Below are 13225 nucleotides of genomic sequence, written 5' to 3'. Positions count from 1 at the left end.
AGGCTTGAGTGAAAATGCCGTTGCACAATGACAAAGTGAAGTGTCTATTACAAAGGGAGAGACACTGCTTGTCACTTTCATATTACCTATTATCATGCACTCTGGAGGTAGAAGTTTCAAGTTCATCCAAAGTCTGCTGGAAGAGCTCTTTGTTCTCATCAATGAAGTGTCGCTGCATCTCAGACATCTGTGCCATGATCTTCTCTCTTCGCAGCCTGGCAATCTCAGCTTTTCTCTTTCTCTCAGCCTTTTCTTTATCTCGTGTGCTCTACAAAGTTGTTGCATTAACAAACACAGCTGATTTTAGCTGATCTTCGTTTATGCATGGATTGCACAATTTACGAGTGTCTTGACGTAAAAAAAAACAACCCACACAAAATAAACCAAATTTTCTGTACTTGCCCCACACCTGACGTCAAATATTATGCCAGCTGTGGGATACGTGGATGTGGTTTATGAGAAATGGCCCCATGAGCCAAACATGTATCTGTGCCAGGCCTAACTAGCAGTTACAGTTGCCAGGGTGGTGGTGTTCATCTGACCCCATTGCGTGTGTTGCTTCTGCTTATCAGGAGGTGTAGGGCCAAGGCAGTGGCAAGGTTGGTGTGGTGCTAATGCACCAGGAGCATCGGAATGGTTCCACTGGTGCGTATACACCAAGCTGACCTTTCTCTCCCTCTTTCCCTTCTGCTAGGCAACAGCTGCCCCACTGACTACTACTGCCAATTAGGCCCTTAGAGCACAGGTTCCCCATCAACATGGGCAACAAACTCCCCCCCCCCAAAATCCCCTAAATCTGCCATTAAGATATAAGTGTATATAATGAATGGTCACTACTAGGTTAAGTACTCAATGGTTTTATTTTTACCTCTTCCATAATATTTCCCTCTGTCTCCGATACAGGACTTGCAGAAGATCTCTCTCTGAGCTTCTTAACAGCATTAAAAGTCTGGAACAAGGAAGTTTATATTGTTGGCTATTTAAATATTGTAACATATTGTTATTGTTACCATAAAGATGTAGAAAAAATGGAGCACAATTTACCTTTAGTATCCATCTGATCATATCCTTGTGGACTTCCAGATGCGGTGCATTTTGCAAAGTTTCTAGCATTGCTAATATACTTGGCGAATTGCGGGGTGTCTCACCAGGCCCTGTTTCAAAACAACAACAACTTACTATACACATTTGCTCTATTTGTTTGGATCCATCGTGTTAGCTTAAATTCAGTATAGCGGAACTGTATTTACTTACAAGATACATGTTGCTTTAAAATTCTATGCCAGGAAAGTGGTGCATTTCACCTTCATTCAAGCTCCCCCCCCCTCACTGAATTGCAAAATGTATCAATAGTTTAAATTATTATTAGAGCAGAGGAACTGAAGACCATTTCAAACATTACACAGAGGCAAATGTACCTTTTACACAGGGAGCCACAGACAATCTGTTCCCTGATTTATGTGCCTGAGTCAAATATTGTGACATATTTATCACAAGCATACAAAAAATAGGTTTCCTTATTAAAAAACCAACAGTGTGTAAAGCACCCCTTGGGCAAAAAGACAAAGCGGTGTATCCAAATTTGTCCATCTGTAAGCAGAATGGATTTCCTCTCCTCTTACACAATGGGACTTCACCTTCCTTCGCCTCCCATGTGCATACCTGCCAAGTTGCTGTCAGAGAAATAAGGGACCGGGCGGAAGTAGCAGACCGGAAGTAGCGCTGAGCCATTTTGGAACTGGGCGGAGCATGCTCAGAAGTGACTTTTGATGCTGCTTTGCCCAGTTCCAAAATGGCCGCCGCGCCAGAAGTCGCACTGCAGCCATTTTGGAACTGGGCAGAGCAGCATCAAAAGTCGCTTCTGAGCATGCTCCGCCCAGTTCCAAAATGGCCGCCACGCCAGAATAACAAAAAAATCTAGTTTTTCATCTAGGAACAGCTGGAAAAACGGGGATTTCCCGGGGAATACAGGAGACTTGGCAGCTATGCCCATGTGCCCTCAAAATTTGTTCTGGAAGGATAGGGATCCCTCCGAAACAGATTTTCTGCTCACATTACACTAAATTTCATCCAAAAGGAAATAAGAATTCATATACAGTGGTACCTCGGTTTAAGAACAGTCCAGTTTAAGAATGATTTGGTTTACAAACTCCGCAAAACCGGAAATAGTGTCTTGGTTTGAGAACTTTACCTTGGTCTAAGAACAAAATCCGAACGGTGGAAGGGCACCGGTGGCGGGAGGCCGCATTAGGGAAAGCGGGACTCGGTTTAAGAACGGTTTTGGTTTAAAAACGGACTTCCGGAATGGATTAAGTTCGTAAACCGAGGTACCACTGTATACAATAAGATGCTGTGCTTTGTACAATTTTATTCTTGTGTTTTAGTTTTACAGGTTTGGTGCCTGCAAGTTGCCTTTGATGCCAAACTGTCGGAAGGGCAATTAAGGATGCTAATAAACATAAGGGCCCTGTTTGCATAATATTGTGGTTTGCTGTCAATGAGTGGCTTGTTGGTGCCTATGGCCTGATCATTCCTGCTTCATTTCCTTCCTATAAGAGCAAGATAAACCAACCCAGAAGCCTTGGCTTCCCATTATGCCAGAGGAAATAATGGTTTGTTGCTCCCTAGCAAACTACAATCAGCACGCCAACATACCATGATTCAAGTTTGTCTGGTGGCTTGTTAGGGAGCAGCATTACATCCCAGTTTGGATGAAATGGAAAACCCTGGTTTGTTTACCCTGCTCACATCAGGGGACAAGTGAAGCAACTGGGCAGTCCACAGGAGCCCACTGCTCATGTACAGAAAACCATGATAAGCCAGAAAGTCTGGCTTATTGTTGCATAGAAACACAGCCAATGCTTCTGTCACAACACATGAAAAACAGACATATTATTCTTGTACTAGTGAAATAGTAAGTATGCATTTTCTTAAAGAACTGCAGCATTAAAGTTAGTTCCAGTATCATGTTTAATAAATAGCTTTTCAGATGCAATTATTTTAGAATTGTTTAGAATTATTTTAGACGTACTATGGGAAAAATCAAAGTTTGCAATGCATATCAACCTACTTGAGATCTTCTGACTGAAAGTAAATGTTATTACATTATCTTCATCAGCATTCTCAATGTGTTGTTTTTCTTCTTGCAGTGCCATTCCAGTCAAGTGCAGAACCTAAGCAAAAAATTAACATGCTTATAGAGTTTATATTTCTAGAAAAAGCTTTCTATACAATTTGCTAATATTTATAAGTGAATTAACAATAGCTGGAGTTTAAAGCTGAAACACACCCTTTGAAGCATGGACTCCGACCAGGCATAGCCATTATGCTCTACTGCCCATTGCAGTATCGTCCTCATAATGCACAACATGACGTCACACTGCAGAATATTGATCAGGCTTTCAAACAGAGGGCAGAATGGAGGTAGAACAGGAGGTGGGAGAGCTGAAACAGAAATAAATTAATGAAATATTGTGTAGCCCTGCTGCAGCAAACTTTGAAATATATATGAAATATTTAAGAATATGTCATGGAACCTTTCAAATGACCACAAGACATTGGGAGATTTTGTTCTTTCAAGCACATCTACTAACTGAGTTTAGTGGGGTTTACTCTCAGGTATGTGGGTATAAGACTGTAGCCTATTTCCTGATCTTAGAGAATCAAAGCAGTTCTGTTGGGCCCCCCATAAGACCCCCATATCTGGATCCTATGCTGTTCCTAGGAACTGCCGATGAATGAAATCATGTGGCACAGATCATATGCAAGGTTTCCATGTCACCTCTCCACTTCTTATAAGGGCTGGTGGAACTAACACACAGGAACTTCATGGGATTTCAACTATCAAAACAATACTGGACAGCAAAGGATCCAAGTATGAAGGAACAGCCACACCATTCTGATGTGCAGTATTTGTTTTTGCAAATCTCAAAGGCAGTCTTTCCATAGCCTTCATTTTCTATAATCCACTACAAGCAGGAAGAAAATTTCAAACATTTTTTGCAAGAATGCTCACATTGTTGCAAATTTCTTATATCTTGAATCAAGCTCAGTGCCAACTTGATTTTTGATGACATTTTAAAAAGCAGAGACAACTGAGGATACCCTCATACACTAGCAAGACAAGTACCTGTATCTTCACGGTTTTGTCGCCTTATTTTCCTCTGGGCTTCCTCCGCCTTATAAAAAAAATATGTATATTTTTAATTGTCCAAATGCTGAAGGCAACAATATTATTTCTGCAAAATTAACAGACACTGCCATTTACTTTCCTCTTCTATTTTTCAGCATTACATTGAGTGCTACAATAATCCTGCAGCTCTGACTCAGGCTTCAGTGTTATAAAAGACTGATTTGTTAGCAGTTTTATTTTTGTAGCAGGCTTGTTCACATATGGGTTTTTACATTTTGTTGCCCAGCATGAATTCCAAGAAGTAGTGATAGGTAATGCAAGAAGCTTTATCTTTTGATATTTCCCAGTACTGTATTACTTTCAAGGCTTTCCTGATAATAGAAATGTGGTTCAGCCAAAACCCAATGCCAGGCCACTGGCAGATCAAACAATATCAGATTATTTGGTCATATTAGATGGATCAACAGGAATCCAAAAGTGCTTGTATGGGCTAGGTTTTCCAACCCACACCTTATTTTTTCAATTCCCTTTTCCAGTTAAATGCAGAAGTCTGAAGGAAATGGGATGGAAGGGGTAATAAGAAAAACAAAGGAGGCCTGGTCAAAAGCATCACATGGGCAAAGGAACTGTTGTGTGCTGATGGCAAGTAACGGGTAGACAAATGAGGAACCTTCAAAGGCTTGAGGCCAGAGACTTAAGCGGGAAACGAAGCTGAATTCTGCATATTGATTTGAGCAACCCATTCAAACCTTTGACGGAAGATCTCTAGTTCTGAAAACGAGACCTTCCAGTGAGTGTTACAAGTTAGGAATTTCATTAAGTTTGATTTATTGCTGTAAACTTATCTTTTGGAATTTAATGCAAAATGAAAGGACATGAGGCTGTACTTAACAGCAGAGAAGTCTCTGCAGAATTTTAGTGTGTTTCTTCCTGAGTGGCTGCAGAGAACACTGCCTTTACTGTACGAACAGCGCAGTTAGGACAGAGTGTTAGCATCTTGAGTTCAGGTTGACCATTGCAACACTAGAATGCAACCCAATATTATAGCTTTCGTGAAGGACAAAGAAAGATCACTCTGGGTTTGAGCAAAAGTTTAGGGAAAGTAAGAGTTGTACAGGTGATTTCATTAAGGAGTTAGGTAAAGGCAGAAATTCTTGGCACGCTAGGAGGAACTGAATGAGTTCAATACAGCTGGTTGAAAAGCTCAGGCAGAGAATGTTACAATTTATTTATATTTCATTGTTACCTTGGATTGCTCTGCCCTTGAAAAATGATAGAAATATAAATTGAAGTATTTAGCACATTCTGGTTTCAGCTCATACAATCCTCTGCCTGTTAGTCCTGGTTTCCTAAAACACAAACAGAACACTTAGAATTCACACCTTAATAACTGAACATTGCTTCTAAAAAGGTTCCATATACAGTATAGGAAATAGCAAGCCCTTTGAAAACTCAAGAATGAGGGATACTAGCCTTTTAACTACTGCACTAGAAGCACCAGTAGTACTCTCTTAAGGGATTCATATACAGTTTCTTTCTGGTAGGTGTGTAGGCAGGAAGAGAGACAGCTATTGCTTCCCTTTACAGTACTCCTTCCTTCTTGCTTTTGATTTCCTTCTATATAACAAAGAATCCTGTAGCATCTTAAAAATGAACAAACTTATTATGGCGCAAACCTTTGAGGATTAGAGGTCCACTTCATCAGAAGAATATTGCCTCTGATGACATGGATTTTAATCCACAAAAGTTTAGAACATAATTAATTGGTTAGCTTTTATTTATTTTTTCCTGCAAAAGGCTTGTATAATTCCTGCTTGTATGATTAAAATCTGCTTCTGCAGTTGGTTTCTCCTCTCCCTTCCCCAGCCCTCATTCACCCCCAAAATATGTTCAAGGGAAACCTGCCAGAAGGAGAAACCCTGAGGTGGGAGCAGATAGGATCTGTGGCTATGTTGGATGCCACCCTTCTTTCACAAATTTGTATACAGTATACATTTTTTTAAAAACCAGAAGGGTTTGTTTGTCAACAACTACTTTTGGCAAACAGTGTTCCCACAAAAAAGAAGACTTTTGATGAAGTCTGTTAACAGGTCTGTCAGATTTGCCAGTGATTATGTATGTTGAGAACAGTTCATTCAAAGCATTTACTGTCTTATGAATGCAGTTAAGAACAGCATTCTGTTGCATGATGATGTATCTTTAAATTGTGTAACCCATCCTGGTAACTCATTATGAAGAAATTGAAAAAAACAACAACAAGAAGTTTGTTGTTATTTCGCACATTTAGAAAGACGATTGCAGAAAGGACATTACTTGAAACAGGCAACTGCTTCGATCACACTTTCCATTCCAGTCTCCTTGTTCTCCTGAATAATTTAAAAAAGGAACAGAAAATCACTGGATATGCTTATGACTAGCAACTACTTCCCAAATATTTCCCCTAGAACACTGGTATATCTATAACCACCATCAAAATTTACCAATCTGAAAGGATACTTTGGTCCTATCTCAGGATCATGCTCTCTACCCTAACTTGCAAATGTGGTGGGGTACCACAATTTCTGCTCTGCCTGCCCACTTTTCTGTTGTTTGACCTTCCACAGCGGCCATAGCTCACAGCTATATATATTATCCTGTTAGGATGCAGCAATGCAGATACAAAACAATTTGACGACTAGCTCTATCCATGTTTATGCACAGACCCCTCACCAAACATCCATTACAACAGCAAAATGACTTCAAGTTGCTATAAATGTTTAACATACGGTATTGACAGATTTCTAGGCAGCATTAAATTGTAGGAAAGAGCCAAAGAAGAACACAGAAGCCTATTGGCTGGAAAGACATTGTGTCCCATAAGAACAATTTTCTCTACGCCTGCCATGAAAACTGAACCTCTCCTCCCGTCTCCACAGAAGCCAATCACAATTTGAAAAGTTATTTCATCCACTGCATTGAATGTATTTTTTAGTGATTCTCACATCTTCAGGCAATGCTTTTACTAATTCACTGTGTGCCATGGGTCTGATGCTCAGTTGATGGATGATCTCCCTCTTGATTTCATCTGTAGCAGTGACTTGTCCAACGCCAGGGATAAATCTCTCTCCTGCAAAATAAACCCATAATTACAGCAAACAGGGATCAATTCCTTTTATTAACCATTCATATATTACGCTTTCTGCCTGGCTGGATAAAGACACATTAAGACACTATGCAGATTATGCACAGAAGAAAAGAAAGCACAGCTGGTGTGCCATGACGATCCAGGCATTGAAAAATGCTGCAAACAAGGGCTTGTTGAAAGCAAAGGCAATGTATCTAAGCCAGGCATAGGCAACCTCAGCCTGCCAGATGTTTTGGGACTACAATTCCCATAATCCCTGACCACTAGTCCTGTTAGCTAGGGATCATGGGAGTTGTAGTCCCAAAACATCTGGCAGGCCGAGGTTGCCTATGCCTGATCTAAGCTTACCATACTGACAGGGTGGGCTGGTGAGAGAGCAAACACCAGAGTGGTGTAGAACACCAAGGGAGTGCTCCATTGTGACTGACAGGTCAGGCTTGTAATCAGAAGGAATTATTTACCCAGAAAGCAAATCCCTTTTAGTTCTTCCCATTGCCAAATCAACTTTTATTGTCTCCAATTTGACATTCAATTTTTAGAGCAATTGCCCACAAACCAATAGGGAAGGTTAAGTTAGGGGTGTGGGGTTTGTTTGTTTTTTGCACACCATAAAACTGTAATGGCTACCCCTGCAAGAAAACTTCTTCAGCTGAGCTTCTGAAGTTTGGCACAATATTTGCCTTCTAAATGGGTGATGTGCCAACAAATTTCATTCAATTCCATCGAGTAACAGTTAAGGCATTTTCATATATTTTTTTATAGTACCCAACACGAAAGCTCCTAAACCAATTTTCTGTAATTCAGTGGGTATCATGTTCTCTGGAGGGGGCCTGTATATTTCACCTAGTTCTGTCAAAAAGAAAGAAGTGAAAGCCATTTTTTCATTTCCCACTAGTGAACAGCAGAGGAATGGAGCATGTCTCAGGTGGAACTTGGCTGAATTGGCAAGCTACAAATTGCTTCAGGTCAAGGCAAACTGATTTCTGAAGTGCTGAATTGGGATCCAAACCATTATTTTGTGGTCAGTGCACACTCCTAGTTTCCAAACCCATCCAATCCATAACACATAAACTGAAATAGACTACAAACTTACCAACAAGAATTATAATTAGGTACAACATTTCTTCAATAAGTGTATTATTTTGTTGAACCACATCCTGAAAGAAAAGGAAATATATATTCAGTGGCCTGGTTTACACAGAACATTCAGCCGTGATTGTATAGGTGAAGTATGGTTTGTGTGAACATCCAAACCCAGCCCAGCAGACTAACCATGGTTCATTTTCTGGTAAGCATGACACAAAACCATACAAACTATGGTTTGACTCTATGTCTGAACGGAACAGTCTTGCTTAACCAAACTTCACTTGGTTATACCACTCCAGACATGTGTCAAGCTATAGAGGCACGAAGCAAGAAGAGATGAAAAACAAACCAAGCTCTGAAGAAACCAGCCACAGCTGGTTTGCTTGTCTATGGCAGAACTTGTGGTTTGTTTAACAAACCACAGTATAGCATTATGTGTGAATGTAGCCATTGTATGAGGAAAATTTTACAAATATGCTATAGATTTCTTATTATAAAATAAGTCTAATGTACAGTAATCCATTAGCAGCATTTTTAAAAATAATAATAATGATACACAACTTTCAACAACTCATAGCTTACCTTATTGGAATTTTCAGAACTGAATCGTTTGCCATAATCTGGAGTACTAAATATCTGATAAAGTTCAAAGCGACTCAGCATTATCATCAGGAAGTGATTTGGATCCATCATGGATGCACCTGTCTAAAGAAATTTTAAATGTATTTATTATAGACTAGGTGAAAATAAGACATGTCTCTGCCTTTTAAAAATAAGCTTTCCCTGCTTGTTTGGAAACATGGAAATATTTCTTAATTTATGAACACAAATCTTCATTAGACTTTGCCTAGGAAGCAACACAGGACTTAAAAAAAACAGCCCTTTTAATTTTTGTCCATTTTAAGAATAAGTAGCAACACTGACAGATGCCTTTTCAAAGGTTTGTAGTTTTGCTTATTACTGGTTCTGTTTATAATTTTTTCATATACAACATGTTCATAACCCAAACATGGCAGCTCCCTTAGCTGAAAATACAATGAGAGACTTCTCCAAAGTGTGCACATGGAATTTAGATGTAAGAAGACAAGTCACAGAAAACCATACACCTCTTACATACAGGTATGTGAGGATTTTTACTGAAGCATCATGCCTCAGGTTCAGGACACGCTGAGTTTGAAACCAAGTAGAGAAGCAAAATATGCATCTAGGCATAAAACACTACGATACTGGAACCTGTTTAGGTTCCTAAACAGAACCTAAATAATAAATTATTTTCTAAACATCTCAAAACAAATACGAAAATGTGAGAAAGCAGCCCAAGAAACCACTTTTCTAAACAAAGCAATCATAGTAGTAACATCTCAGGGTCCTTTAAACAACCATATTCAGGCAATAGGAAAGAGAACACATACATCAAAATGACATTAATGTTACCTGAAGCATTACTATATCTTTGTCAAACATCTCTCTTCTGCATTTCACATTATGATAGTAGTATATCTGAGGGGGAACAAAGATAAGTTTTTCATAATTGAATAGGTAATTCATATGAAATACAAGATACAGATCAGAATGATCCTGAATAAAGCCTTTCATGCTCACCCCACCTCCCCTCTCCTTCTGCCACACAGCTGGGAGAACAACTTCTGCTGGGTTTACTTTCGATTTTCGTAAATCTCGTCTTGTAATTACATACAAGCCATGGTTTAAAGCAAGCTCTTGCTACTTTCCACAAGCCACTTTCATAACCCATTGTTGAAGCTAGCTTGTTTAATGCCATTGTCTCTGGTTTGTACATAATGGCAACACAGGGCTTGTGAAAACTGAAAGTAAGCACAGCAAAAGTCCTTCTCTCAACCATCCGAGGAGGAATGCACAAGCCTGAGACCTCACTTCGACTCTTTCTAGCTTGCCCATGTAGTCCTAATTCATGGTTTGGCATTACATGCAGATCAGCATTGTTAAATGGTGGATTCTTAATCCGCTAATCTAAATTGACAGGAACATGGAATGTTTTGTACTTCTGACCTAGTCTGAGAATAAAAATTAATATAATGAAAAGCTAATGGTTGCTGCATTCCCAACTCATTGATCAGGAACTTGTGGGTTGTAGCATAAGTTGGCTGCAGCTTAGTTAGTATTTTCCTACTATTTTTTAAAAAATCCCTTTAGATGAAAAATGATTATATCTATTTACAATGTTTATATACGTAAACAGATCTTGCATGATAGTTTACAGAAACATAGAACTTTACCTTTCTTGTTCACTGTCAGGGTGGAACAAGAAATTAGAGTTCAACTTGACTTGCTTCTTGGTAAACATGTTTAGCAACCATATGAGGACAGAAAAATTTGAAGACCCAGAAAAAAAAAATGGGAGCACATAGTCCCCTCCATGTCTTTATCTCTCTAGGAAGCCTAACACACAGCTATGCTGTGAGCTACTGATCTAGGACAATTAACTCCTTATGCTATAGTATCTCAGATTGCCTGTGACTCTCAGATATATACAGGAAGAGGGGCAAATAAATGTTCGATACTTACTTGGTTAACAAGTGAGAACCCATTCCGCCTCCACATCCCAGCATGGACTTGAGCACACAGAACGAGACATCGCAGGGGATGTTCTATTAGCATAGGTGGACTAAGTTCACTCTGCATTAAGTGAACATAAAACACAAGAGAAAAAGCTTTAGACATTCGTCATGTTTGGTGAGGGCACTGAAATATATTTATAAATGGAAAGAAAGCCCATTCTACCTCTTGAAAAAAAACTGCAGGTGTTCTAAACCAGCTTGTACGAAACTAATGGCCAGGAGGGCACCATTTGCAGCATTTAGCTTCTTTTCTCCCTAATCTTAGAATCATAGAATTGAGGAGTTGGAAGGGACCTCAAGGCTCATCTAGTGCAACTCTCCCCCCCCCCCCCCAATGCAGGGATGGCTTGTCATTTCAAGTGAACCAGATATTGTGACAAATTATTTTCCCAATTATTTTCCCAACAAGCCAAATTCAAAGTTGGTTATGAACTGCAATCTCTGGGTCACACCCAATCACAAGCAGAGCTCAGAAGAAACTGAACGCTGCAGAATTTATCCTCCCAGTCATGCAAATGGAAGCGGGAGTGTGAGAGTACAAGCCTTGCTTGAGCTTATACCAGCTCAGGCATATAGCACTAAACCTGTGGACTTCCACAAGCTGTTCAGCAACAGCTAATATGGCCGATGATGAGAGTTGACAGGAAGAGGAATTCAGCAACATTGGGAAAGAACCATGTTGACTACCCCTAGTTTTGTGTTATGTGCAAACACAGTCATAGTCATCCCCTCCAGCTCTCTGGAGGGTTATCACTCACTGATAACCACCCTATAAACTGCTCCAGAGGCAGAACTCAGCACCATATATTCACTGTATCCTTGGGATCTTAACCAGATTTAAGGCAACAAAACATGCTTTAACGCTATCTCGTTTCACCAGGCCTTACCTACCGTTTGCAGTAGATCACTCCAGTCTCCCAAATAACAATTCTGATCTCCATATAACCCTCCACCAGTGCACTGAATGCTAGGCTACTCCAAAGGCATTCTGGCAGTTGTGGTTCTGGAAGTAAGTATTTAACCAACAGCTAAAGCAACTTTTCTCAAACACTGCTCCATTTCTCCACCATTAGCAGCAACACTTCTTTTTTGTACTCAAAGCAATTTTATTTGTTTTTAAAATCTGAACCTTAGAGATACATTTATCTAAATATTACTCACCATTGGAAGCTGTTCTGGAAATTTGTATGCCACTTCACTTTTGCTCAGAAGCACATGCAAACCTATATTGACAAAAGACAAAAAAAGGAAGAACATTTTTGCAGTTTCTGCCACTCTGGGACCTATTGAGGTTGTCAAACAAAGCTGAAAAGAACTAGAGATTTACTAGGAAATGCAGTTTCTAAATCTGACATCTGGGACTTCAAAGTCACGCTCTGGAGTGGTCACCCCACCCTCTTCCTACCACAAGTTGTTCTGGAGGGTCTCTCAAGCCCCACAAAGCCAAAAGGGGGAGAGGGAAAGCACTGTTGCTCAAATGGAAGTCTTTGTGCTATACTTTAGATAATAATATTTAATGCGGGGGTAACCCCTTGTCATGGTCAGGCTATTGTTAGTGAGCCCATTTAGATTGCCCACCTTTGGAGACCAATGGAACCTGTTGGGGCATAAACTTAACAGTCTCTTACATGTGTCATATAATGTTTATTCCACACATGAAAGAAATCAATCTCAGTGTGGCAGCACCTACATTCTGGAGCCTCCTCCCCATTGATATGACAGACAACTTCATTGTTCTGTTTTTCCTACCTGCTAAAATAGGGTTGCCATATTCCAAAAAGCGGAAATGCAGACAAAATGATGTTTTTGAGATATTTTTAAGGAAATTTGCAAAAATCTAGACTTTCGAGATGGGTTGCCATACGTCCGGATTTCCCAGGGCATTTCAGCAATTTGCGCCCGGACACTGCTTCCAATTGCCGTATTCCAGCTATGTCTGGGAAATTTCAGATGAATGGCAACCCTATGCTAAAAATTTTTGACATTTTTCATTTGACATGTCTTTTAATATGTAACTGTATTTGTGTGTCATTATATTATTGAATTTTTAAGGTCAGTTTATATCTAACACCTGGTTTTATCAGTACCTTTAATCTATATTTTATATGTTGTATAAACTTGTTAAAGGCTTTGATTGTTGAGCCGTATATAAGTCATGTTAATTAATGAAACAAACAAACAAACAAATCCAATGGTATAATGCAAGTTAACTTATTTGTCATGATCTGGTTCATTTCCAAAGATAATATGCACCAAATGAAAAGTAACCTTGTGCTGATATTAGTG

At 39.6% G+C, this 13225-nt stretch overlaps 1 protein-coding gene across 3 annotated transcripts in view; it reads right to left on the bottom strand.

The window, feature by feature from the left end:
• UBR2 (ubiquitin protein ligase E3 component n-recognin 2) overlaps positions 1 to 13225 on the bottom strand; it is a 59513-nt gene that overhangs the window by 21912 nt on the left and 24376 nt on the right. For all 3 annotated transcript variants that reach the window (XM_060273037.2, XM_060273036.2, XM_088666736.1), the window contains exons 16-29: positions 12101 to 12162; positions 10887 to 10997; positions 9777 to 9842; positions 8925 to 9047; positions 8350 to 8413; positions 7114 to 7238; positions 6446 to 6498; positions 5379 to 5481; positions 4130 to 4178; positions 3290 to 3444; positions 3071 to 3173; positions 1045 to 1154; positions 869 to 949; positions 87 to 268 (exon numbers count right to left, since the gene is read on the bottom strand). In XM_060273037.2, coding sequence (XP_060129020.2) covers positions 87 to 268; positions 869 to 949; positions 1045 to 1154; positions 3071 to 3173; positions 3290 to 3444; positions 4130 to 4178; positions 5379 to 5481; positions 6446 to 6498; positions 7114 to 7238; positions 8350 to 8413; positions 8925 to 9047; positions 9777 to 9842; positions 10887 to 10997; positions 12101 to 12162 — 1387 coding nt within the window. The remainder of the gene's footprint in view (positions 1 to 86; positions 269 to 868; positions 950 to 1044; positions 1155 to 3070; positions 3174 to 3289; positions 3445 to 4129; positions 4179 to 5378; positions 5482 to 6445; positions 6499 to 7113; positions 7239 to 8349; positions 8414 to 8924; positions 9048 to 9776; positions 9843 to 10886; positions 10998 to 12100; positions 12163 to 13225) is intronic.

The sequence above is a fragment of the Zootoca vivipara genome, chromosome 3, assembly GCF_965207765.1.
Source record: "Zootoca vivipara chromosome 3, rZooViv2.hap1.1, whole genome shotgun sequence".
Lineage (NCBI taxonomy): Eukaryota > Metazoa > Chordata > Lepidosauria > Squamata > Lacertidae > Zootoca > Zootoca vivipara.
This window is presented reverse-complemented; position numbering and strand designations above follow the sequence as displayed.